General features: G+C 31.5%; 2 protein-coding genes across 4 annotated transcripts; one reads left to right on the top strand and one right to left on the bottom strand.

Annotated features, from left to right (window-relative positions):
• The first annotated feature begins 2,006 nt into the window (after positions 1–2,006).
• LOC113870033 lies at positions 2,007–2,693 on the top strand. The gene has a single exon (XM_027506629.1). It carries the CDS (start codon positions 2,007–2,009, stop codon positions 2,691–2,693), a length of 687 nt encoding a protein of 228 aa, XP_027362430.1.
• Positions 2,694–5,927: 3,234 nt separating this feature from the next.
• Positions 5,928–21,430, bottom strand: LOC113868948 (tubulin-folding cofactor B). 3 transcript variants are annotated; one of them, XR_003505442.1, is made up of 9 exons: positions 21,231–21,371; positions 21,000–21,151; positions 20,294–20,412; positions 17,999–18,060; positions 17,799–17,840; positions 8,668–8,801; positions 8,489–8,558; positions 7,845–8,090; positions 6,041–6,444 (listed from the first exon to the last, which is right to left on the bottom strand). XR_003505442.1 is itself a non-coding variant. In XM_027504968.1 (8 exons), exons 1-8 carry the CDS (start codon positions 21,333–21,335, stop codon positions 6,397–6,399), a joined length of 732 nt encoding a protein of 243 aa, XP_027360769.1. In that variant the 5' UTR covers positions 21,336–21,430; the 3' UTR covers positions 5,928–6,396. The 3 variants fall into 3 exon arrangements, 1 of the variants encoding a protein (XP_027360769.1); XM_027504968.1 differs by lacking the exon at positions 7,845–8,090 and having other exon boundaries at positions 5,928–6,444; positions 21,231–21,430; XR_003505441.1 differs by having other exon boundaries at positions 7,845–8,558.
• Positions 21,431–25,339: the final 3,909 nt, after the last annotated feature.

The following is a 25,339-nucleotide window of genomic DNA, read 5'->3' as shown; positions in this document are numbered from 1 at the left end:
GAAAATTTAATTATTTTATTTAAACAAAATATTTTAAAATAATAAAAATTTAAATTATGTAATTTAAAATTTTAAAATTTAAAATCTCTAAATTTTTTAATTACGTCATCCAAACACAACTTAATTAATTTTTTTAACGTAATTATTTAACCCGTTAAACATGAACATGTGTTTGTTAATTTTTCGTTTTACTTTTTTCTTGTGCTGTATATAATACGACTCTTTGCAAATGGCTTTGGCCTTTGGGTAATATGTCACACGAACCTTGTTTTACCATCTTTGTTATTTAAAACATCCAACCATATACTTTTTTTATTTTTTAACAAAAAACAAGTCTCTCATGTATCATACGGTTGTCGTTTGTTAAAATTTAAGTTTTTCTATAAAATTCTTAAAATGATTAAGATGGGATTTGGGGATTTAATATTTTGACATAGAAGAATTTTATAAAACGAACTTATCAGAGAAGACCATATTTTGGAATTCTAAAATATTAATAATTCATATGCTTTTTAAAAATGTTAAATACCATCAATTATTATATAATATTATTACTTTACTGTCAAATTGAGAAATCACAATATCACATGATAGCGAGAGAAATAGAAATTAAACATTTATTTGTTATTTATTTATTTTTATAAAATGGGACACAAGAAATCATATTAATTGAATAAATATCAAATTTAATCCTTTGAATTGTAAACATTTATCACTTTAATTTTTCACATTATAAAAATATCATTTTAGTTTTTAATATTTAAAAAAAAACTCATTTTAGTTTTTTTTACATAATTTCTTATTGTCATTTCATATAAAAAATATCTAAAATAAATGTCATTTTATAAAATCAAGGATTAAAGTAAACTTTTTGTAAATTTAAGAATTAAAGTAATCAGCTCTTACGATTTGAGAGACTAAAATACATGTTTACTCTACATTAATTTGATCTCACAAAAAATATTTAATTTTTTTTTAATAAATGCACACATACAATGTTGTAAACGTTAAACGAAGCTTGGGTACAAATTTTTAATTTATTATAATTTATATGTTTTATGTAAATCATCATTTAAATTTAGTTTTAGAATCATATATTTTTAACATATTGTAACGTTTAGTTCAAAATTGAATATGCTTCTCTAAACTAAGTTAGACAGTAATATTAATAATAATAATAATAATAATAATAATAATATTACAAAAGAATTAATTTTTGTATAGTTACTTTAAAAGTCATATATACGATAAATTTTAATTGATAAATAGTGTAAATTAATACTCAAAACAAAGTTCTCAGAATTTTATATCTTGGGCTATTTATAATTTTAAATCAGCTTCGCCTACAAAGTTTGATAACAAACAAAGATATAAAATTTTATATCTCGGCTTTGCATGAATAAGGTCGGGTATGAAACTTTTGTCCTTTCTAAAAGTGGGGAAGTTTCTAGGTAGAATCTGAGGGCAATGGTGGATGGTAGCATCCAGATCATATGTCGTGCATTTACAAAACAAAGACATAGCACAGTTGTCAGCACCCCATGCTTGAGCACACCAAAATCTCTTATAATCAAACATCTTAGTATTTTCACATTCCTTATATAATATGTTTCAAAATTCATGTTTGAACAACATTTTGTCAGCACTTAACTAAATATACATCACAGGTTGTAATGCACGAGTGCATCCCCTCTCGTGCATGTATGATCATATTGCTTAATATTCAACAACAGTATCCTAAAACCACCAACATATCCTCACAAAGGGAAAGTTCCTTTGGACAAATTGGTGCCTTAGCTGTTATCACTGTCCCAATTCCGTACCACGAGAAGGATACTTCATATTTGCTTCCTCATCTGAATCTGAGATCTGATTAGAATAATTTTTTTAAGTTTTAGTACTATATATAAAAACCGATTGAAGCACCTCTTCCAATACCAAAATACTAGCTTTCTAGCCTTGATTTTCTCATAAAGTGCAACCCTTTATTTCTTCCACTTCAAGTTATGGCACCCCTTGATTTTGATGCTCTCAAAGAGTTGCACAATTCTGCAAATAACCTTCTTCATTCTCCAATGGTCCAACAAGTTATTATCCATCAAAGAGAAGAAAAATGGGTTAACGATGTGTCAGAGTCATCTCTTCGAATGTTGGAGGTATGTGGTATCTCCAAAGATGTTCTTTTGCTAGTGAAAGAACACCTTCAAGAACTTCAATTTACTTTGCGTAGAGCAAGCATTGGTGAGGCAGGAATTGAGGAAAAAATCACAGCCTACAATTGCTATAGGAAGAAGTTGAAGAAAGAAACATTGAAGTGTTTGAAGTGGTTGAAGGGTATGAAGTGTCAAACAGTCACTACGCACACTCCAATGAAGGAGCAAAAACTAGTGTTGGTTGTTGATGTTCTACGAGAAGTAAGGATGACCAGTATTTCCATTGTGGAATCACTGCTGTCTCTTATTTCCTCACCCTGGTTGGATTCAAAACCAGGGAAAAGGTCTTTCACATCAAAGCTTGTGCGTCTTAGTTTGCAAAATTCAGATGATGTCTATGATGCTATGGTGCTTCAAAGTGCAAACAAAAGGTTAGCAGGGGTTCAAATGGCAATAGAAAATCTTGAGGTTGAGTTGGAGTGCATGTTCAGACGTTTGATCCACACAAGAGTTCTGCTTCTTAACATACTAACCAACTAGAAAATTTGGTGGGAACCCCAACCATACCAATGGCTCAAATCAAACTAGCCAGCTCAAACCCTTTTTAGATACATTCTCTTAAATTAATTTACTTAGATATTTAACCATTCCTTTATTCTTTGATTCTGTCAAATAACTATTGTAAATCTGCAATATAATTGAACATTGTCTATTCCACCCTGAGAATTACAATCTTACAGATTTGTGGAATTTCAGGATATGTGGATAAGCTACCCTTTCTTTTGTAGTTTCACTAGTTTGGAATAAAAATATATGCAATCCAATTGCTTGTATGCTTTATGCCGTACAATGCAAGAAAGAAATTTCATAATTTCACGTGCATCTAGCTGTTTGCACAGGATTTTTCTGTCACTATATTATCTATGATTTGAGGAATTAAAAAAGAATAGTTGGCAATGTATGTGTTACTTTTGCTAAACGGTATGTTTTAGACTTTCTTTGGAATTGCGTATATACTAGTTATAGCTCAAAGTGATTGGAAACAGAATGTCTCGCAGACTTATCAATAATTTGTAGTCAAACATTACAAAAGGCAAATAAATACATTCATGAGAATTTAACATGTGACAGCATGTAACTAGGGAATTTTTATTGTGCAATATGCATGGGAATTTCAATGAGAAAAATTAAAATTTATCAAAAATTACGTAACCCTGTAGGGATCTACATAATCAATGTTGGATAAGAACGTGAATTAGCATCAGCTAGAGTTAGGCGTTTTCCACGTTCTTAAACAAATAATTTGTTCTGGTGAGAATGCGGTATTTATGTATGACTTCTTGCATACTACCCATGCTCCTTGTCACTAGTCCGATTTTAGATGGTTTAGAAAAAAGTAAATTAAATTGATACAACTTGATTTTGTTTCTTATATGAATTATTTTTACAATTTAATACCTTGTATTTATTTAATATGAGATATAAAATGTACTAAACTCACTTTTAAAAGCTATTCCAAAAGAAGAATTTTCAAAATTTTATAAGTATTTTATCATGTTTCTTGTCAATGTAAGAAAATATCTTGCATCACATTGTGTCCAATGATAGTGTTATATGTATAAATTTTACATTTCAATTATTTCTAATTGAAATGTAAAATAATATGAGTAGTCACGGTTACATGACCTTACCTCCTGTGAACTATTTAAATATTACTCCAATATGTTATATTTTAATAAGTTCATAATTATGTAATTGTGTAAAAACATCTAAGATTGAATTAAATAAGTAAAAGTTTAAAATAGAGTTTTGATGTATACTTCTCTAAAAGTTCTCAGTCACGTAGTTACCTCTTTATACATATCTTGTATAACTTGAATATGTTATATGGACCCTTTTCTTTTCTAAAGTTGTCTATAAAATTTCTCTTAATACTTAATCATATATTTTTTTCAAGTCAATAAAAATTATATGTAAGTCATTTTCTTTGTAACAATATTTTTTTATTATCTTTCGTAAAAGATATATTACTTATGTTGTAAACTTTTCTAATATACAACTAAATTGATTTTTTATAATCTTAGTTTTTTAATCACCTTATTCTTGTATATAAAAATCAAATTGCTCTTCCTTCATTTATTTAACATATTCTTAAATCTCAAAAAAAATTTTTTTTGTCAAGTCTCAAAATCTCTTTAAAAAACTCGTGAGTCACTCAAGTCCTTGTTTTTTCAAACTTCAATAGATATTATTAGCGTCAACCACTTTATCATTGTTCATCCTCTTAAAAACTTCTTTTATTTTTCTAATTTAAATCCTAGAGGAATATGTCAAATTTTAATTATTCACTTGCCCTTCTAATCTTGTCAAATTTTTCTTGAAGGCATGTTATATTAATTTTTCTACAAATCGTAATGTCCACCATTTTTAACAAATTTCCTATCAAAGTACCGATATTACATGAGCCAAATTGAAATATTTTTTCTAGGACTAATTTTTTTACTCACATTCATCCTATCAAATGTGACGACCTTTACTCATTTAAAGCAACATTTACACATCAATGCAACAACTTTAGCTCATTTAACATTGTACTCGAGTTATATAGCTTGTTACTTCCACGTCAATGACTTAATTTTAGTACAATATCATTGTGTGTATTCATATAAAAAAGTATTAACAAATTTTATGTTAGTTGCTAAAGGTCTAACACAACCCTCATCTTTTACTGAGTTTGGACGAACTATGGAACTATAATCAGAGTTATATAACTAGTAAAAACATTTAAGATTTATTGGAACAAAGATAACAAGAGCTAATGAAGATTGAGTTGTCTCATACTCTCAAAAAAGGACTACAAACGGAAAATACACTTTGTCTAATGCCATGAGATCAATTTTGTTTTATTTTTATCAAACATACTTAGATAAAAGAACAATAAACTGTTAGATTCAACAAAACTAGGAATTTAAAGCACCAAATTGGCAATTTGAAGACAGTGAACAAAGCAAGCAAACAAACCAATTTGATCTATTATTGGAGATTATATGAAATTAAAAGAACCAAATTATCTGAACCCATTTGTAATTGATTTATATATGTGTAAAAAATATAAATTGTGAGAAATGTATAGGGATTATTGACTATAATAAGAAAATGATATAGAAATAGAATTAAAAAAAACCTAATTGATTACAATAAATTTTCACCATGTAGTATGAATACGTTTCTGTCTATTCCTTACAAGTACAATAAAAAACCTAATTGATTACAATAACTTATTTAATAATTTATAATATTTTGGTACTAAATATCATTCATACAAGAATAAAGAATTTATTTGAAAAATAAATTTGAAAAGGTAGATAAGAAAAAGGGTCAAAGAAATAGGGTAGAACAAACGAACGAGTAAAGATAATTTTTATAGTCAAAAGACACTCTTTAAAAGCCGACAACTATTATAATCTACTGATATAGTTTTAACTAAAACGTGAATACTTGTTCAAACAATGTTTGTAGAGTCCTCATTTTATAAAATGAATATTATAATAGATAGATATATACTATTTCAAATACAAAGTAAAAGAATTATAAGATGGAAATCAATTTGAAGTCTTTCCCAGAGTCAACAAAACCGCAAGTGTACCAATTCTCCGAAGACAAAAAAATGGAAGAGTGCCGTAATTGCCGTTTGCCTCGTCAAGTCATTGCATGGGCATAAAATACAGAAGAATGAATAGACTTCGTAAGTTGTGAAAAGGCATAAAAATCATACCAAAAACATAAAAGAAGCTTTTGATTGATAGTTGAAGCATAAGGCCACATTGTCAGACTCTCGTGCAGCAAAATTACACACATTTGTTTTATTTATTAGAATTTTCCCTCTATTTTATGTTACCTAATTTTATTTAGATTTTGAATAAATGATGTCTTGGCCATAACCAAATCATATTCTCTTAGAACGAGATGTAATAATTCCTTTCGGTGCCAATCACCAATCTACAAGTTCTCCAAAGCGTATCCTGCTTTGTTTCTCAATTTATCACAGAAATGGACTGCCATTTTTTGTTTTCCACATTGCATCATGTTTTCATTGCATAGATAATAACACAAACAATCCAGACACCGCTATTGACCACTTTTTTAACTTCACATATCAGCCTTGCAATGCCGAGGTGTCTAAGTTACCGATATTAATGAATAACTTTAGGGGGACACCTAAGAGTGTCTTTCTCTTGAAAACTCATATTTCATCCTCTTCAAAGGGATCTCGTTCAGGGTAGTCACCAACCTAGAAAAGATTTGTAGAGATCAAATCAGATTTCTTATATTTGGACAAATGTTAATAAAATATAATGTCACTAATGATAAATAGAACCTTAATATTTTCTTATTTCCCTGTTTTTTTCACATGGGCTAGGGTATGATATTCCTCTTCCAAGAGGCAATTAAATACCTTTGCTAGATGCCTAGATTGCATAAGAAATCTCAACCATATATGGCTCAATTTGGATAAACTTTCAAGCAAACACTTAAGAAGATATGGAGATAAAATGAATCAAACTTCTCATAAGTTAAAATCAAATTGTGTACATCAACTTTTAGAGAAGTAGGATAAAAAAGCTTCTAAAAAAGCTTATATTCATAATTTTAACTTTTGGGAGAAATTTGATTTATTTTACCATCTTATTTTATTTCTTATAAATACTTATTGATAAGCTTTTCTAAACTAAGACATAATCATCTTTATACCGCAGCAATTATGAGGGTAATGGCAGCTTAGTTCACAGCATTAGAAGCAACCAACAAATTGATGGTAAAAATTTTAAAGATTGAGGGCAACTATCATTTCAGTAGAATAAAAAATCGACTGGTGTTCAAAATAAAACCATACAGTATCTATTACCTGATTGTCACACTAGCACATCAAACTGTCATTTTCAAAAACCAGTTCATGGGAAGGTTTTATCACCAAATGTAAGGATACTAACAGCACCCAAACCATTCTTTTTCACTTGTGTCGTTCATACAAATTGATCTAAAAGTTATGAAATGAAACCAAAACTAAGCGAGAACTGATTATCAAGCTCTCGAGTTAACTTTCAACCAAAGTTATAAGACACAAAAGTTAACTCCCACAAACCCTGTTTGTCAAACTTGTACAAGTAAACCTGGCAAAATCAGCAAACATGATTTTATTGATGAGTTTATGAATCGGAATTTACACACGATTTTGCCCTTAAAAGCACAATCTTGGTCAATTTAGTTGGGAATTGAAGCTGAGTTGCTTCTGTTATACAATATGCATATGGAGCTAATATTATGTTGTTCAGTCAAAACTATATAAGATTTTGAGCCAGTAGTAGATTTCAGCTCAATCAAGCATTAAATCTAAACTCAAGTATCAACATCCAATTCAATAACGATTATAATTACAAGGGTATAATATTATAGTTTTTCAAAAGCTTAGTTGGCAGTCAGTTTTTTTTTTTGTTTTCCTTTTATTTTCAGTTAATATGCTGTTGCTTGTTATTACAAAAATGCCAAATTATTTCTAATTTCCAGTATTGTGAAGGTAATGGCGAAAACAAGATTCTGTTGTTATCTTCATTTCTTTTGCAAATCCTTGAAACTGACAACAAAGTGAAAAACAGGTAGTATTTTTATAATAATCAGTGAAAACATACCAACCTAAAAAATAAAAAGAAAACTGCCTTGATTGATCAAAGATTTATCCAAGTAACCAATGTTTTGAAAGCAGTTCAGTAAATGAAATGTGCAAGGAAAGGATCAATGGTCAAACGACCAAACCACAGTGCAGCAATGAATAATTGTTGATGAAGAACAGGATGGGGAAGCTTGAGAGGGAGTGGAGACAATCACACAATCAATAATATCATCACCAATTTTTATTTCACACAGGTATTTATCCTAAACCTATCAAAGCAGAACATGTGATTATATTATCGGTGTATGACTATATGTCAAACTACACTATGCTTTTGGGAGAGCACTTTGCAGGTAAATCGAAGCATGACACAAGATTTGTACTGGGATAAGAATAGGGGCTTGGATTTTTATTTGGTATAAAGCACATGGCCTTTTCAATTAGGTTTCTATCACATATATTGAGCAATTGGTGACTGCCTAGATATTCCTTCCTTTGTTCTGGGTATTGTACTAGTGTTAATGGGGATTCATGATCCTCCCATCTTTTTTGTAATTTTTTCTTCTAGTTAATGTTTCTTTTCGTTAATCAGGGAAAAAGAGAAGCAGTAGGTGCAGTGAAAAATATTCCAATATTAGAGGACCACTACAGTGTAGTTCTGACAAACCTGCACTTTATCTGGCCTAACCATTCCACCATGAGATGGAAGGCATTCAAAGTAGCGGACTCCTTTGACCCTATAACAATAGCAAGGGAAATTCTAAGATATGCACAGGCTTCTTATGTTTGTAAATGGAAAATACATAATAATTAAGAGAAATTAAGATGAATAGTAGTTTTACTTACATGCCATCATGTTTGCCCAATGGTTCATCATATTGTACTCCAACCCAGAAACCTGGACCCAAAGACTCTGCCCGACCAACAAATTTTACAACACCCCTTTTCTCCCCAGGTTCAACTTCACATCTGGATCCTACCTTAACATTTTGGAAATCGGAGAATAGAGTAACAACATAGCAATTCAAAAAGATTCAATTTAAACAAACTAGATGATATGATAAACTTTGGATAATTTGAACAATAAAATACACAATATATCACTCTCAACAATACAAAACTGCAAAGATGCATGAATCACAATTAAGACATCCAAAGTAAAACACACATGATTTACAAGTCCAACATATAAGTACCACTCAAAGTTCAGCCCAAACAGAAGTAACAGGGACTACAGCCTACTGCTAGCAGTTTTGTAATAGTTATCATTAGTCACTACCGTTGTTATATGACTAGAAATTGATAATAGATACAAATTTTAACACTAACGAAACTTCAATTCATACAGGCTATTTGGTTAGATACGCTGATGTGCCCCAAGTGCTACATGGGCCTAAGGAGATGCTGATCCAGGAAGGAATTACAGGCCCAAAACCATGGTTGGTGTGTGCGCATAAAAGGAAGAAAGGCATGAAGAATGTGAAGGAGGGAGAATCTGAGGTGGCAAGTTAGTTAGAGGAGAGAGTGAGAGTTTTCTGTTATAGAGGGCGTGCGAATGATGTGCCGGGCACCTTTTTGCATTTTTGGCTTTTGCGGTTAGTATGGAGAGCCATTAAGTTTCTCCTTCAGAGTTTACTCTGGGACAGAAGGGAGAGACCCTTCCTCTGTATTTCATTTTCCAAAAATTATCAATATAATCAACTTTTTCTGTTGTTCATCCTTCTGTTTGTCTATATTTCCTTTTCTGGTTGTTTGGTTTGCAACATACGCATTCCTTACTTTGCCTAGCTAACAACCAATTGATTTCCCTATAGTCATGTAAATCCTCCTCCAACCCTTTCTTCTTTTCATAAGACATCTATCTCCCCCTCCCTAGTGCTATGGAAAGCTTTAAAAAATAAAAGGGTCCATGTAGCATATATTCAGGCTATACAAGACATGTATGAGGAGTTAACTACATATATGAGAACTTTTAAATTGTTATTGTTGTTGTTGTCGTCGTCGTCGTCTAATTGTAAAACCAACTTCAATTGAACACCAAATTAATCAAATTTCCGTTCCCTCCTTTCACCCTTCCATGTCAAAATGAAAAATCCAATATGGACAAGAAATAATACTATCCGAAGTATCCTAAGCTGGTTTCCTAAGCTGGTTTTCAGTTCATTTATATATTTACCATTTATTCTCTACTCCCCTTGTACAGAGCCAATATGCACACAGTTTGATAAGGTGAATTCCTGTTGTTAACCATGGGATTTTCTTGACCCATAATTGATGCAAATTTCTTGCATTAAAGCCTAAACTATACAAAAGTTAAAAAGGGAATAGTTATCTCTAATATGCAGATAGATTTGGAAACATTTTGACTTTTCTTGTTCTGTTTATTTTTTTTTAAGAAAATATTATTCATTCATGATATCTTATTCTCCAAGAAGTTGTATTTTTTTCACTTTCTCTCATTAAAATTTCTTTTACTACTATTAGAATAATAGGATTTGTATCATGTTAGTAGTCATGCTGGACTTGTACTAGTTGAACCATGCTAGTGGTTAAGTGGTTGACCTAATTACTGTAACATCCTAGTTTTTATTTCAATTTTTTTTTTAAGATAGAAAAGTTTCATTGTTGAAAACTGCAGCATTTCTCGCTTGAGTGAGAAATGTCTTACTCAAGCAATATTGAACCATTTGGAAGGGACGCCTCGGGAGCATTCAGGCAAGAATAGATAAAAATATCTCAACTGTCCTCTCGCTTAGGCTAGGAGTCCCTCGCTTAGGCGAGAAGAGGCAGCATATTAAGAATTCTCTAGAATATCAGGTCGCGCTTAGGCGAACCTGTCTTGCTCGAGCGAAAATGGTCTCGCTCAGGCATGAAAGAACCTCTCACTCAGGCAAGATTATCAACAAATGTATAGAAATTTCTATCCAATTGTCTTGCTCAGGCAAGAATGGCCTCACTCAAGCAAGAAGCCGCGAGTAAAAAAAAGATATTTAAGTAACTTGATGTTTTAAAACTTAGAGTACAAAGCAAGTAACCATTCTCATTTCACCCTTTGATCTCTCACTTCCCTTCCATAGCTAAAACACCTTGAGAACTCCAAACCTCTTTTGAATTCGAGTTTGGATATCTTTTTCACGTGATTTCAAGTAAGTTTCTTAGAGCTAATCTTCCAATCTCATTCCTATTTCATCATTTTTCTTCCTTCTCAAAAGTTACTCCATTTCGTAATACTTAGGAAGAACTTGATCCTTTGGACGATATCTTCTACAAAACTTTACGTGAATCATTTACTTGAGGTAAGGAGAATTTTTTCCCATTATTAAATGTTATGTATCATATTTGCCTATGTGTTAAAGGTTATATGTTTTTCTATATTAGAAATATGAGATGAAATTGATTTCTCTGAGTATTGAGGCTTAAGATTTGACTCAAGTTATTTGAATAAGAGTTTTTCAGAGAAATCGAGATTTTAGTTATTTGTTTAAGATAATAAATAGAATGATGTATGCTTGATTGTTCATTGAATGATTTGAAATATGATTTATTGGAATATGCGATTTGGACTAAGTCCAAAAGTGTTTGACCTTTGACATAATTTGATGTGTATGATGAAAATGGAGATCCCATTATGATGAAAAATGAAAAAGTGAAATTTGTACTATTATAAAAGGTGATAGAAATTAGTCTGGATAGTTACAAAGATATATTAGGAGTATGAAAGATGAAGCCGATTTTGAAAAAGCTAGGAAAAATACAGGATGGTGAATGTTATTCATTAGTTACACATAATTAATGAAAGCGAAAGCATCACAAACCTCACATTTATTTTTTGACTCATACTCCTGACTATACTTTTACTAAGAGACTAAGTTTGCATATATTGTATTCGTGTTACAATGGCTAACCGGCAATTATCCATATAGATAAAAGACCTCAAGAGATCCCAGGAGCAATAATTGATTAAGATAATGGTGTATACATATTGAATAATATGATCTTATTATATGTATTATAATATTGGCGATATGATTGTCATTGCACTTAGTTTGTCATGTTATTATTAAATTAATTGTTCAGTTCTATTTTAGTGGTGAGAGAAAACACATCCATACTTACATTTTTAGGAGATAAGAATAACCACCCCTTAGAGATCATTTAGGCTAACTGAGTGAAGTTTTGAGAGTAGGTTAAATGATGAATTTAAAGAATGGCAAATAATCTGCTATGCTACTGTAAATTTACTATAGCTAGTGAATGTGCACCCTAATAAGTCTTTTCAGTAGAGATCACAGTAGCGTATGATGTTCCCTTTAAGTATCCTATTAGTGGTAGGATTCATCACACCCTCAGTTTATATGTATACAAAGGGACGGTTAGAACTCCAGCTGCAGTGAACTACGTGTATACTTTTCATAATCATGACCACTTGGGAAGGCCAGTTAGGTTCACTCAAGAACAAATAACTAGCATCGAGGTCACAGCTGACACTAGAGACCAGTATGATGAAGATCTGACACAAGAAGAGATAGAAGAAGTAAAGGATTGGTTTGATGAAAACTGATCAAGACTAAGATCGTATTCTCAGGAGTTTTGGTGTGGGAGTGATCTACTCATTAGGACTTAATATATTTTGATCTTGTAGTTGTTTAAATTAAGTCATAATATATTTTGTTTATGATTTGTAAATATTGAACTCATGTAATTACGTAGTATCAAGTATGTTATAGTTATTTACTGATGTTCAAACTTCATTTTATTTAGTATGTTGTGTTGCAATGAAAATTGTTAATTATATTTTAAATTCCTTTATTCTAAGTATTTCTATACTTTTCACAGATCGAATGGTGGAAAAATGAATGTTCCAAAATTTTGCTAAATTTTTTGGTATCATGATTGATGAAAAATCAATTAATGAGTTAATTAAAATTTAAAAATTTCTCATAAATTATGTAAAACAATTTATGCTTATGACAATGGTCACACTTAAGACGAGATTTTCCTATTTTGTAGGAATGAATATGGTCACCCTAATAAGACACCAGAGCACAGGAGTCTACAAGAGAAGAATGAGCAACCTCAAAAGATATTTTAATTGCAACATGAAGAACGGTTGACTAGGTAGTGTCCAAAGTAGGTGTTGAGAATATTTGTATTTCCATATTTACCTTCTTTCCTTTTATATAGAAATCTAATTGATTATGTAAATAATGTAATTAGGATTCTGCTGTAATTACCTAGTCAATCCCTATAATCAAGGGATCTAGTTTTGTACAGATTTCTCTTATAAGAACCTCTGAATCACAAGAAAGTATATACAGTTTTTTACCCTAATTATTTTCTGTCTCAAGTTGGTATCAGAGCTCACTTTCTGTGGGCCTGATAAAATCATCTACAGTACTGCACAGTACTGCCGACCCTAGTTGTCCCGTCGTCCGGCCACCGTTTGGCCTGAGACTTCGGCACTAGCTCAAGAAGCTTCCGATCAGCTGTCCCACCGATCGCCGTCGTCTCCCGGTGTTCCACGCGCCGCCACGCTCGCTTACCAGAAAACTAGACCGTCGGCGCGTGAAGGCCACGCGCCGCCCTACGCGACTCCATTCGTCTCGCCGCTGGTCCTGTTCAACTCGTCGGCACACCCTCTGTCTGTTCTGGGTGTCCTTTTACCTGTTGGTGAGCTGTGTTTAGTCTCCTCCGACTCTCACCAAGCTTAGTCATGGATTCTGACCCAACTAAGTCCTCTACCCCTGACAGCACTGAACCCTTAAACAAAAATCCAGTATCCTTTGTCTTCTCTGGAAATCCATCCATAACTTCAGAGAAACTTAATGGGAAAAATTATATGGATTGGCAAGCTGCGGTGGAAATATGGTTTTTGGGTCAAGGTCTCTCTGACCATTTGACTAAAACGGCAAGTGACATTAATTCCACTGAACGAGATCAGTGGAAGAAGGCTGATTATCAGTTAGTTTCACTTCTATGGCAGTCCATTGATCCGAAGTTGTTAGTCCACTTTCGCACTTATAAGACATGTTACGATATATGGAAGAAAGCTCGTAGTGTCTATTCAAATGATGTTCAGCGTCTCTATGATGTTGTACATAATTTAGCTGCACTTAAAATGACAGATCACGATCTCCCATCATATTTGAACAGAGCACAGTCCACCATTGATGAAGTAAAATTGGTCTTGACAGGTGATGACCTTCAAAAAGTCTTAGACAAGATTGATAACATGTGCATGGTCTTCATCCTTCATACCAAATTTTGACAAATTCCAATGTACCTACAGCAGAGAATCTCATTGATCGTCTGCTGCGTGTTCCCTCTCCAGAAACTATGATAGGAAATGGTTCCCAACCAGGTTTGGAGTCTTCTGCATTCTTCTCTAATGTGATCAGCCGTGGAGGTTGAAGTCGTGGTCGAGGTGGTGGAAGAGGAGGTCGCAGTTTTGGAAATCGTCCACAGTGCTCCTATTGTAAACGTATGGGCCACACTCAAGATAAGTGTTATTCTTTGATTGGGTTTCCCGAGAAATCAGCCAATGTGACGTATTCTCAGCCTTCCGCTGTAAAAAAGCAAATTGACCATGAAGGAGACAACCAAAATATTTTGTCAGATATGGAGTACAAGGAGTACCTCCAGCTGAAGATAGCATCACAACAATCTTCCTCTGCCACTACTCAATCTGGTAACTCTACAATTTGCTTCTCTCATTCATCGTCTGTTGGACCCTGGATATTAGATTCTGGTGCTTCTGACCACATAGCTGGTAATCCTTCTCTTTTCTCAAAACTGTCACAACCTAAAACAGCACACCACATCACCCTTGCTGATGGCTCAAAAGCTAATGCCATTGGCATTGGACGAATTACCCCTCTTCCTAATTTATCCTTGAATTCTGTTCTTCTTGTACCTGGTTGCCCCTTTAATTTAGTCTCAGTAAGTCAACTTACTCGCACTCATAACTGTTCCATAACATTTACTGCTGAATCTTTCTCTCTACAGGACCGGAGTACGGGACAGACGATTGGAGTAGGATTTGAATCGCATGGTCTTTATTATTTCCAGCCCACTACCTCAGTTGTCTGCACTGTTGCAGATTCCCCCCTTCTCTTGCATCGTCGCCTAGGTCATCCAGGTCTAAATAAATTGAAGCACATGGTTCCTCACCTCTCTCATTTACAGTCTATGGAGTGTGAGTCATGCCAATTAGGTAAACACATTCGAGCCTCCTTTCCAAGTGCTGTCCATGGTCAAGCAAAATCTCCATTTGATCTTGTCCATTCAAATGTGTGGGGCCCGAGTCGTGTTAATTCTATCTTAGGACATAGGTACTTTGTTATTTTTATTGATGACTACTCAAGATGTACTTGGATTTTCTTAATGAAAGAACGTTCAGAATTATTTACAATTTTTCAGAATTTTTGCAATGAAATTCAAACACAGTTTGGTCGTTCTATTCGAATCTTGCGCAGTGACAATGCCAAAGAATATTTTTCTGCACCTTTTAATCATTTTATGACTTCTCATGGCATGTTGCATCAATCCACTTGTCCACACACCCCACAACAAAATGGCATTGCAGAAAGAAAACATCGTCATATTATTGAAACTGCTCGAACTCTTTTGTTACATGCTAATGTACCTTTAAAATTTTGGGGTGATGCTGTCCTTACAGCAACCTTTTTAATAAATAGGATGCCATCCTCTGCTTTAAATAACAAAGTACCTCATTCACTTTTATTCCCTAATGACTCTCTGTTTAAGGTTCCCCCACGTGTTTTTGGTTCCACTTGTTTTGTCCATGATCTCACTCCAGGACTTGACAAATTATCTGCTCGTGCTGTTAAATGTCTCTTTTTGGGTTACTCTCGGGTGCAGAAAGGATACAGGTGTTATTCCCCATCCAGTCATCGCTTCTATATGTCAGCCGATGTCACCTTCTTTGAAGACACACCATATTTCACCACATCAGTCTCTTCAAACTCAGTTTCTCAAGTTCTTCCCATTCCTTACTATATTCCCCTTGTCACTAATCCCTCAATCTCTGATGTGCTAGAACCTCCTAATCCCTCTTCACCTACTATTCCTCGTCCCCTGGCTTACCCCTATGGATCCAAATGTCAAACTTATGCCGGATCAGGGAGAGTTGTATTCAGATCCAAATCAATACCGAAGACTAGTTGGAAAATTGAATTATCTTACTATGACTAGGCCAGACATATCTTTTCCGGTCAGTGTTATAAGCCAATTTCTTAACTCCCCTCGTGATAGTCATTGGGATGCAGTGATTCGAATCCTGAGATACATCAAAGGTTCCCCTGGAAAAGGATTAGTCTATGAAAACAGAGACCATACTGATATTGTTGCATACACAGATGCGGATTGGGCTGGCTGCCCAAGTGATAGACGATCAACTTCAGGATATTGTGTATTGATTGGAGGCAACCTAATTGCTTGGAAGAGTAAAAAGCAGAATGTTGTTGCTAGATCAAGTGCTGAAGCTGAATATCGAGCAATGGCCAATACCTCATGTGAACTTGTATGGCTAAAACAGCTTATTGCTGAGTTAAAGTTTTGTGAGGTAGGACCTATGAGACTTATTTGTGATAACCAGGCAGCCTTACATATTGCCTCTAACCCTGTCTTTCATGAACGGACCAAGCATATAGAGATTGACTGCCATTTCATTCGTCAAAAGGTTCTTTCTGGTGAGATTGTTACGTCGTTTGTGAACTCTAATGATCAATTAGCTGACATGCTTACCAAGGCACTTCGAGGTCCAAGGATAACATACATTTGTAACAAGCTTGATGCATATGATATATATGCACCAGCTTGAGGGGGAGTGTTGAGAATATTTGTATTTCCATATTTACCTTCTTTCCTTTTATATAGAAATCTAATTGATTATGTAAATAATGTAATTAGGATTCTGCTGTAATTACCTAGTCAATCCCTATAATCAAGGGATCTAGTTTTGTACAGATTTCTCTTATAAGAACCTCTGAATCACAAGAAAGTATATACAGTTTTTTACCCTAATTATTTTTCTGTCTCAAGTGTAGGAATAGTGGAATCCCCAAGATCTGGTCGTGAACATTAGAATAGGTCTCAAGCAAACTATATAAAGCCAGTAACATAAAGATTTACTGGCATTGCTTGTGCTCCTTGCCAGTTTTGTCAATGGGAGGTAAGAGGTTGTTGAAATCATGAAGAAGACCAAAGATCCAACCCAGGGAGGTAGCCAAAAAGTCATCAAGAGAGCAAGCACCGATAACAGTCATAAGGTCATAACAAATCCCATAAAACTATAACACTTAAACAGTTTGACCATCCAATTGCTCAATAGAGAGAGGAGCAATGATGTGATTGGTAAAGATGGCAGGTTTAGCCTTGTGGTGGTGGGGGTGGGGGGCAGTTCAGGAGCAGCCATGGGCGCCACAAAAAAGAGAAAAAGGTCGTGAACAATGCCAACTGGAGGAAGATCATGCTGGAAACAAACTAGGAGTGAAATGGTTTTTGAAAAAAAAAAATTTACACCAATGGGCAATAGGCCTCCCAAGAAGCACGAATTAGGGTTGCCCTCATCAAACTCTAGATACCATGTTGAAAAAGAGAAAGAAAACATAAGATGAATCTGCGTATTTATAATACGCAGCAGTACTCTCTGTTTATAATGATAACTCAATAAATACATCTAGAGTCACACTAATTACATTGTAACCTTATTTGCAATATTGCCCTATTTATTTACATTAATCTCAACAAATATAAATTAGTGTTTAATTAATATATATCTATCATCACATCTCATAATCAATATAACCTCATATTGTTGACACACTTCTATTTTCCTTCTTTTCCACCAAAACTCATTATAATTTCACAACTATACTTGGGAAAATAAAATAAAATTAAACAACGTTGATTGTTTGTAAATTGAGAATAAAGCATAGACATCATAACTGACAAACCTTGATATTAGCACAGAGCTCTTCCATGTATGTGTCTGACATCTGTGTAATGAATGTCAAGTCAATGAAAGTGTCCAATAGTTAACTTGAAGCCAGTACATGGCCCATTTCATGTAATAGACATAAGAAATTCTAATGTAGCTGATAATTTATAGGAATAAAACAAAAGGCTAAGTAGGTTAAATACATCAAATACTTACCTTTGCCTCAACAGTTGATGGAATTTCAGAAGTTAATTTCTCTTTATACTTTCTGAAAGTGTCTGATACAGCAATAAAACACATACATATTATTCTACCAAACCCATAGTAAAAGTAAATAACTAAATATGATAATAAAATATAGATATTCTCTAAATTAAACTGTTGAGAATAATTGTAAATAAATAGGAAATACTTATTTATTAGTTAGATAGCGTATTCATGATAAATATGTAACAAAACATTTTATAATTATTACCTAGTCATTATAAAGTAAAGTCCTTTGCTATGTATCAAACAAATGAATTCACTCTGTCTCTCAATTTCTTCTTTCTCAACATGGTAACAAGAGACAAACCCTAGTTCATGTCTTATCTGGTGGACCCACTATCCATTGGTACTGTTTCTGCATGCTTTTCCTTTCCTCCTTGCTACCCATGTTGTCTTTTGATCCTCCAAGGCTGAGTCTGCTATTTTCACCAATCATGACACTATTCCCATCTCCACAAAATGTTGGATGGTAAGAATTATACCTCTTGGACTTCTAACATTCGTCTATGGCTAGTAGGACAAGATTATAAAGAACATCTTACTATAAAGGCAGACGATATATCAGAGATCAAATGCTCTCAATGGATAAAGATTGATGCTCAGCTGTGCTGCATCATCAAATCCACATTTCTTCCATCGTTGAGTCCCATTTTTTGTGCTCATGACATGAGACTTGTAATGGTGTTTAGACACAAACAAAGACCTTATACACCAATAGTATTCAACCTCTCTATGGGGTTTGTCATGACCTCATGACTATTATTGGTGTTTGTCGTGTTGATGATTTTATGGCTAATTATTTGGGTAAGGTGCCTGGTCTCCTTTGTGACTTTAATGAGCTACTTCCTACGGCTTCTATGCCGGCTTTCAAACTTGAACAGTGTCAACAATTTTTCATGATATTTGCTTTATATGATTTGCCTAAAGAACACCACTAGAATTTTAGATTAAAAACACTAATTGAATAGATAATTACAGTAGAAGCTGTCCCAGAATTTTGACAACTCCTCCAGAGAATAACTCTGTCCAAAGAACTTCCAAATACTCATGTAAACTGTCTGTTTTCATACAATGCATATCATATATGAAAATTACATAACTTCTCCTACAAAACCTAATAACTGTCTACAATCAAACCATACATAAAATAACTTCTTCTAAAGTTACATAACTGAACCTAATAACTGCCAATCATCACACCATACATTAAATAGCTGATCCTAAAATACATAACTTCCTCTACAGATCTGCCACAAGGCAAATTTCGATGTCCTACACCTCTTTTTAAAATAAACCTTCCAAATGGGAGGTTTCTTTAGGCTTGGATCTGCCAATGGATAGAGTGGATCAAGTTTCTGAGCTCCATCAGATCTCCATGGCAAATCCTTGATTCCTTGTTAGGTTGCATTGTAGGCTTTTTGGGTCACATGTCAGACCAAGCCGAAAATTATACAAGCAACTTTATAACAATTCTTCTTCAATAGTATTCTCCCCCCTTCATCAGCATGGTTCTTCAACTCAGCAGCTCCACAATTTTTCCTTGGAAGGGCACTAATGGGTACCACTACCAGTTCTAACCCCATCCAAGCAATGCCAAAACTTGCTAGCTAGAAGAGCTTTGGATTATATTTGCTGGGTTCTCATGAGTAGAAATTTTCTGCACAACCGTCATACCCTGTGATATAATATCTCCAATGAAGTGATATTTAACAACAATATTCTAGGTGTACTCATGTACATTGTGATGTGTCCAGTTCTTTTAAAATCTAAAGCCACCTCAATATCACAAACAAACTGTTGTCTTCTTTATCAATCCAAAATCACTCATTAGACAATAGACCATACAAGTAGCCTCACCTTTACCCTCCGCTAGAGCCACACAAGTAACAACATGATTCAAATCACACTTCAAGAGAATTGAAAAGCTCAATTTTTCAACAGCATTCAATTAACCAGAAAGTAGGTTCTGTCTTGCTAAGTACATAAACAATGATATTACTATATTTAATTTATCTATAAGGCTTTTGTTAACTAACATATACCTTAAAAGTTTCAATTTTGATTCCTTAACCTATGCCCTAAGGGCATGCATTAAAAAAAGTTGATATGTAAAGATAAATATTGGTATATTTAATTACTCAATGTCAAAATTACATTAAACACAGATGTTTGTGACTTTGTATATATCTGCACCTTTCACCTTTTACAAGAAGTTAAAAAATTGAGGGGAAGGAAGGGACATGCCTTTTCTCTTATTATAGGCTTCTTCAGAAATTTTGTATTTTTCGACCAATGAAGTATCTTCCAGCCAACCACCCGATGTGACAGATGACGGATCAAGATCTATAACATGCAAACGGAACCTGCCACAGGAGAATAAAAAAGGTAACCAACCAGATTGCTGACTGCTTCAAATAACAGTGAATGCAAATCTAGAGAGATGCAGAAAGCAACAAGTTGCTGCTTCTATAAATTCCATACCGCAACATACAAGTCATGGAAAACCACACAATAACACAACTCTCAAAGTACCATTTTATGCATTACACCAACAATTACAATAGCAGAGTCACTCATTTAAAAAGGAAGACTCCTGATATGTAAACAAAGCAGCAACCATTAAAACCCCAAGCCACTAACCAAGCTCAGCAAACATTTACTCAGAAAATGAAAAGACAAATTATATAAGGTTAGATTAGCAAAGAATTGGCACAGGCTTGATCATCGACCCACGCCAACATTCAATTTATACAATTTCACCCAACGGGACACACACACACACGCACCAAAAACGAAGTGTTAATAAAAATTAAAAACACACTTAAGGAAAAGCAATTAAATTTTTCAGTTTTGAACTTCAAAAACACACATACATATTCAGTGACATACACTTAGAATATATAGAAAACGCAAGAATTATTAAAAAAAAGTGATGAAAGTGAGTAGTAACCCAGGGAGCGGCGAATAGAATCCGAGGGGTTTAGAATTATCGGTGAGATCAGCAATTTTTTTGCGAGCGTCGTCGTAGAGCTCAAGCTGCATGGAGTTCACCGAAGTGCCGCATTTCTTCCAGATCTTCTCTTTCACAGCTTCCACCGTCAACTATGAGAAAATGAAGAACTAAAACTTTGGAAGATTCGTTTGGTGTAATAAAGAAAGAGAGAGAGAGAGAGAGAGAGACCTGAAGCGAGAAGCGAATGTCAGAGTTGAAACTTTTGAGATTGGAATGAGTAACACGCAAGAGAACGGAATCATCGCTTTCGATCTTCTGCAAGCTTGATGCCATATCTGCCACTACCACTCACCAACTGAGCAAAGATGGGAAGAGCCTACACAACTCACTCAAAATGCCTTTTAAATCCCACTGTTCATTCACCCAATAAAAGCTCTATTTTTTATTCTAACTAGTAAACATACCCAAAGGATCCACGGTTTGTTTTTTTTTTTTTTTTAATTATTTTGTTTTAAAATAATTTTAAAAAATTATTTAAAAATATTACATAATTTATATTATAAAAAATAATAAATATTTTTTATTTTTTTAAAAATAAACTAATTTAAATTAAATTAAATAGTATATACTTTATTAAATTAAATATACATATTATATTATTTGATGAATAAAAAAATTATTAGTCAAGAGAAATTTTAAAAAAAATTAAATATGTTAAGTGATTTATTAAATTACATATTGTACAAGTTTATTTATATTTTTATTAGTTTAAAAATAAATTAATTTACAAAACAATTATGCATACAAATCCAGCATATGTAATACTTTATTTTCATTTTTAAGGTTTCTTAATTATTAAATGGTTTGAAAAAATTAAATATAATCAAATTTTTAGTTATTTTTTTATAAATTTAATAATTATATATTAATTATAATATAACTTATGCATATAATATTTAATATAAATATAAATATGTAAGATACTAAGTGACGATTTTTAGTAAATTATACGTAGATATATATATTAAAAATAAATTAAATATGTTAAATAATTTATTTTATATATATATATATATATTGTACAAATTTGTTTAAATTTTATTCAAGTATTTTGTTTAAAAATAATTTAAAATTATATCTTAAATATAAAGAAACATATTTTAAATAAAAATCATAATACATTTTTTATTTATTTTTATTAGTTTAGAAATATATTAGATTACAAAACTATCATGCATATAAATATAATGTACATGTAATTTTATTTTATTTTGTTTTAAAGGTTTCTTAACTGTCAGATAGTTTGAAAAATAAAATCTAATTAATTTTTTATAAATATTATTAATTATAGATTAATTACAATTTAGCTTTATACATAATAATATTATTTGAATATAAATATGAATATATAAAACACATGATGATTTTTAGTGAATTATATATGGATATATAGATAAATATATTGTTTGCTCAAAATAATTTTATAAAAAAAAATAAAAAAATAATTCTAAATGTAAATTTAAAATATAATAATTCATAAATATTTCCATAAATCAGCAAATAAAAATATGATACATATATTTTGAATATACATATTACTTTTATTTTGTCAATTTATATATAAAAATTATATTAATTTTGTCAAAATTTTTAAAAATTACATATAAAAATTAAAATTAAAACATTATTTTTAGTATTTTTTATTAATTTATATGTAATATATAACTAAGTATTTTATAAACTTTATTTTTTTATGTGTATTTTTTTATATTAGTTCTCGTTAATTTTATAAATTGTAATAATTCTAAAAAAATATATCTAATCAATTGTCAATATTCTTTTTTCAATTTATATTTTAAAAATATCATTAGATATAAAATAAATATTTTTTATCATATTTTAAAATTATTTTTTATAAATTAAGTTCAACTAATTATCGTTATTTTTATATTTTTCAGATAATTTTTTAAGAAAAATAGTAATTACAAATTAAATAGATAAACAAAGAGTTTTCATTTGGTAAAACATAATCACCAGACTCTTCTATATTTTAACAAGTTTTGGTGAAGTGAGGGAAGGGCAAAGAAATATAACTTTTAGTAAAAAAGGAGATGATTTTGTAATAAGTTTTTGAATATGCTATGAAAGAATATGATGGCCGAAAAAACTTGCCTTTTAGTAAAAAATTGGACGTTTTGAGAGAATTTCACAGATTTTATAATGAAAGATTATTGATGAAAAATGCAAACTTTAAAATAGTCAAAGTTGGTCGAAATAGAATATTCTGACGTATTTTTTAAAATTTGTCAAAAGTTTAAGTGTAAAAACTTCTAAGTCTTGATGATGAAAAAGGTATATAAAAAAATGATGGATTTATGTAAAAAAAAAATTCAAATATATTAGGAGTGGTTGCTAGTGATTACTAGCAAGTGTAAGAATAAAACACATGATAAATATCGTGTACAACATATAAGAATGGTTATAAGAGTATGTTTTCAGCCGTTATTAGAATTACATCTATAAATAGTTTTTCATTTTACTTGTTTGGAGTTATGACTTTAACACAAACATTCACACTCACTCATATAACATCCTTCTTTATAATTTGAAAATTTTCCTTTACTAAATATATAAATATAGATAAAATTTGATTGAAATACTAAAGGACAAGAATAGTTTTGGAGAAATTTACATATATACGAATTTGGAACCAATAAAAGTTAACAAAGTTTAAAACTTTTTATATACATAAGTCTCATTCATAATAGTATAAAATAACTTGCATCTAAGTTTATAATTAGAATAAAACTAACATTATAAATTTTAGCATCTTTCCTAATTCATGTTACATATAGATAAGTTTAAAATACAATTAATACTGCTTTTTGAAAAATTACATCTTTTAACAAAAGACAAATGTAAGTTGTAATTAAAATAGCTGACTACAAAATATTACAATTGCATTTCAAAATTATTATTTACAACAAGGTTTATCAAAATACTATAATCTCTAAATGAAAACTTAATCATTATTACTACATTCATCAAAATAAACTAGATTATATTAAATCACTTTATTTCCTTACAATCGACTACGAGTATGATCATAAAACAGATCCATCTTTTCTTATTTTTTCATTACCTGAAAAATGTTTGTAAGGGTGAGCATGCTCTACTCCATAAATTTTCATTTTTATAATACAATCAAAGTAGTGTGGGGAATATTTTCTAATATATTATGCATCAAAATATAAATAATTCATTTTTGTACAATATTAACTACAAAAACCATCCATACACATCATTTCACACTTAATCAAATACAATCATTTAATACAATATGCACTAAGATAATACCAACTCATATATTATATTAACAAGTGTTACAACAGATCAAATAGATTATCAATGATATTATCAGTACCTTTTAACATACACTATGTTCATATCATTTCATGCATTCTCACAATATCATAATACACGTGTTATAACCATATTAAATAATGCATTACAATACATGTATCATGATTACATCCGTTGATGAATTACAATACCTGTATTATAATCACACGAATCAATCTATTATAACTCACCTATTACAATCACACATCTTCCAATTTTACAATTATTGCCCAACGATCCCTTAAGGTCTTCCATAAGTATAGATAGTTGCTGGTTAGCAGCATCAACACGGATATAACGTATGCTGAAGGCCTCTTTTAGCAAAGGCATAGTCAGGAATCTCGTCAGAAAATGAGTGTGTGGCCTGTGAATGTTTTCAGTTTCAAAAATTCATGTGCACCCACTTACAAATAGCATTTGTCACCCTCATTTTTCTAAATTTTTTCTGAACTCTATACTCCTAGTGTATTTCTATAACCATCAATATATAGTCTTAACATTTTTTATGACACTTACTATAAGTATATATGTATATCATTAATGTTATAAAAATTGTAAAAATTTAATAATTTTAATTTTTGATTATTTATATTTTATTAAAGAAATCTCTTAAAATATATAAATATATTAATGACATAAAAATTTATTATTATTTTCAATATTTTAATTTTTTTTATAATTTTAAAAATATGAATATTTCTAATATACCAACTCAATAACATAATTCTATTTAATTAAAATTTATATTATTACATGTTGGATTAGTTAACAAAATGTTGACTAATATAATTCACTTAAATTAAAAAAAATTAATATACAATGTCACTTAAAAGTAATATATATTTATATTTACGTGACATATACAAAATTAAATATTTTAATATAATTTAAGAAAAAAATAAACATAAAAAGTATATGTATTTACTTGTTCAAAT

Source organism: Abrus precatorius, unplaced genomic scaffold, assembly GCF_003935025.1.
Source record: "Abrus precatorius isolate BTA unplaced genomic scaffold, Abrus_2018 Scaffold6, whole genome shotgun sequence".
In the NCBI taxonomy this organism is placed as follows: domain Eukaryota; kingdom Viridiplantae; phylum Streptophyta; class Magnoliopsida; order Fabales; family Fabaceae; genus Abrus; species Abrus precatorius.
This window is presented reverse-complemented; position numbering and strand designations above follow the sequence as displayed.

Bases quoted from the DNA above. Each gene is read 5' to 3' on its own strand.
- LOC113868948 (XM_027504968.1), bottom strand. From the start codon at position 21,335: ATGGCATCAAGCTTGCAGAAGATCGAAAGCGATGATTCCGTTCTCTTG. The intron at 8,802-17,798 runs GTTTGTCAGTTA...CAAAATGTTAAG, and splicing joins AGCTCTGTGCTAATATCAAG to GTAGGATCCAGATGTGAAGT. The intron at 6,445-8,488 runs GTTTGTCAGAAC...AATCTTTTCTAG, and splicing joins TTAGGCCAGATAAAGTGCAG to GTTGGTGACTACCCTGAACG.
- LOC113870033 (XM_027506629.1), top strand. From the start codon at position 2,007: ATGGCACCCCTTGATTTTGATGCTCTCAAAGAGTTGCACAATTCTGCA.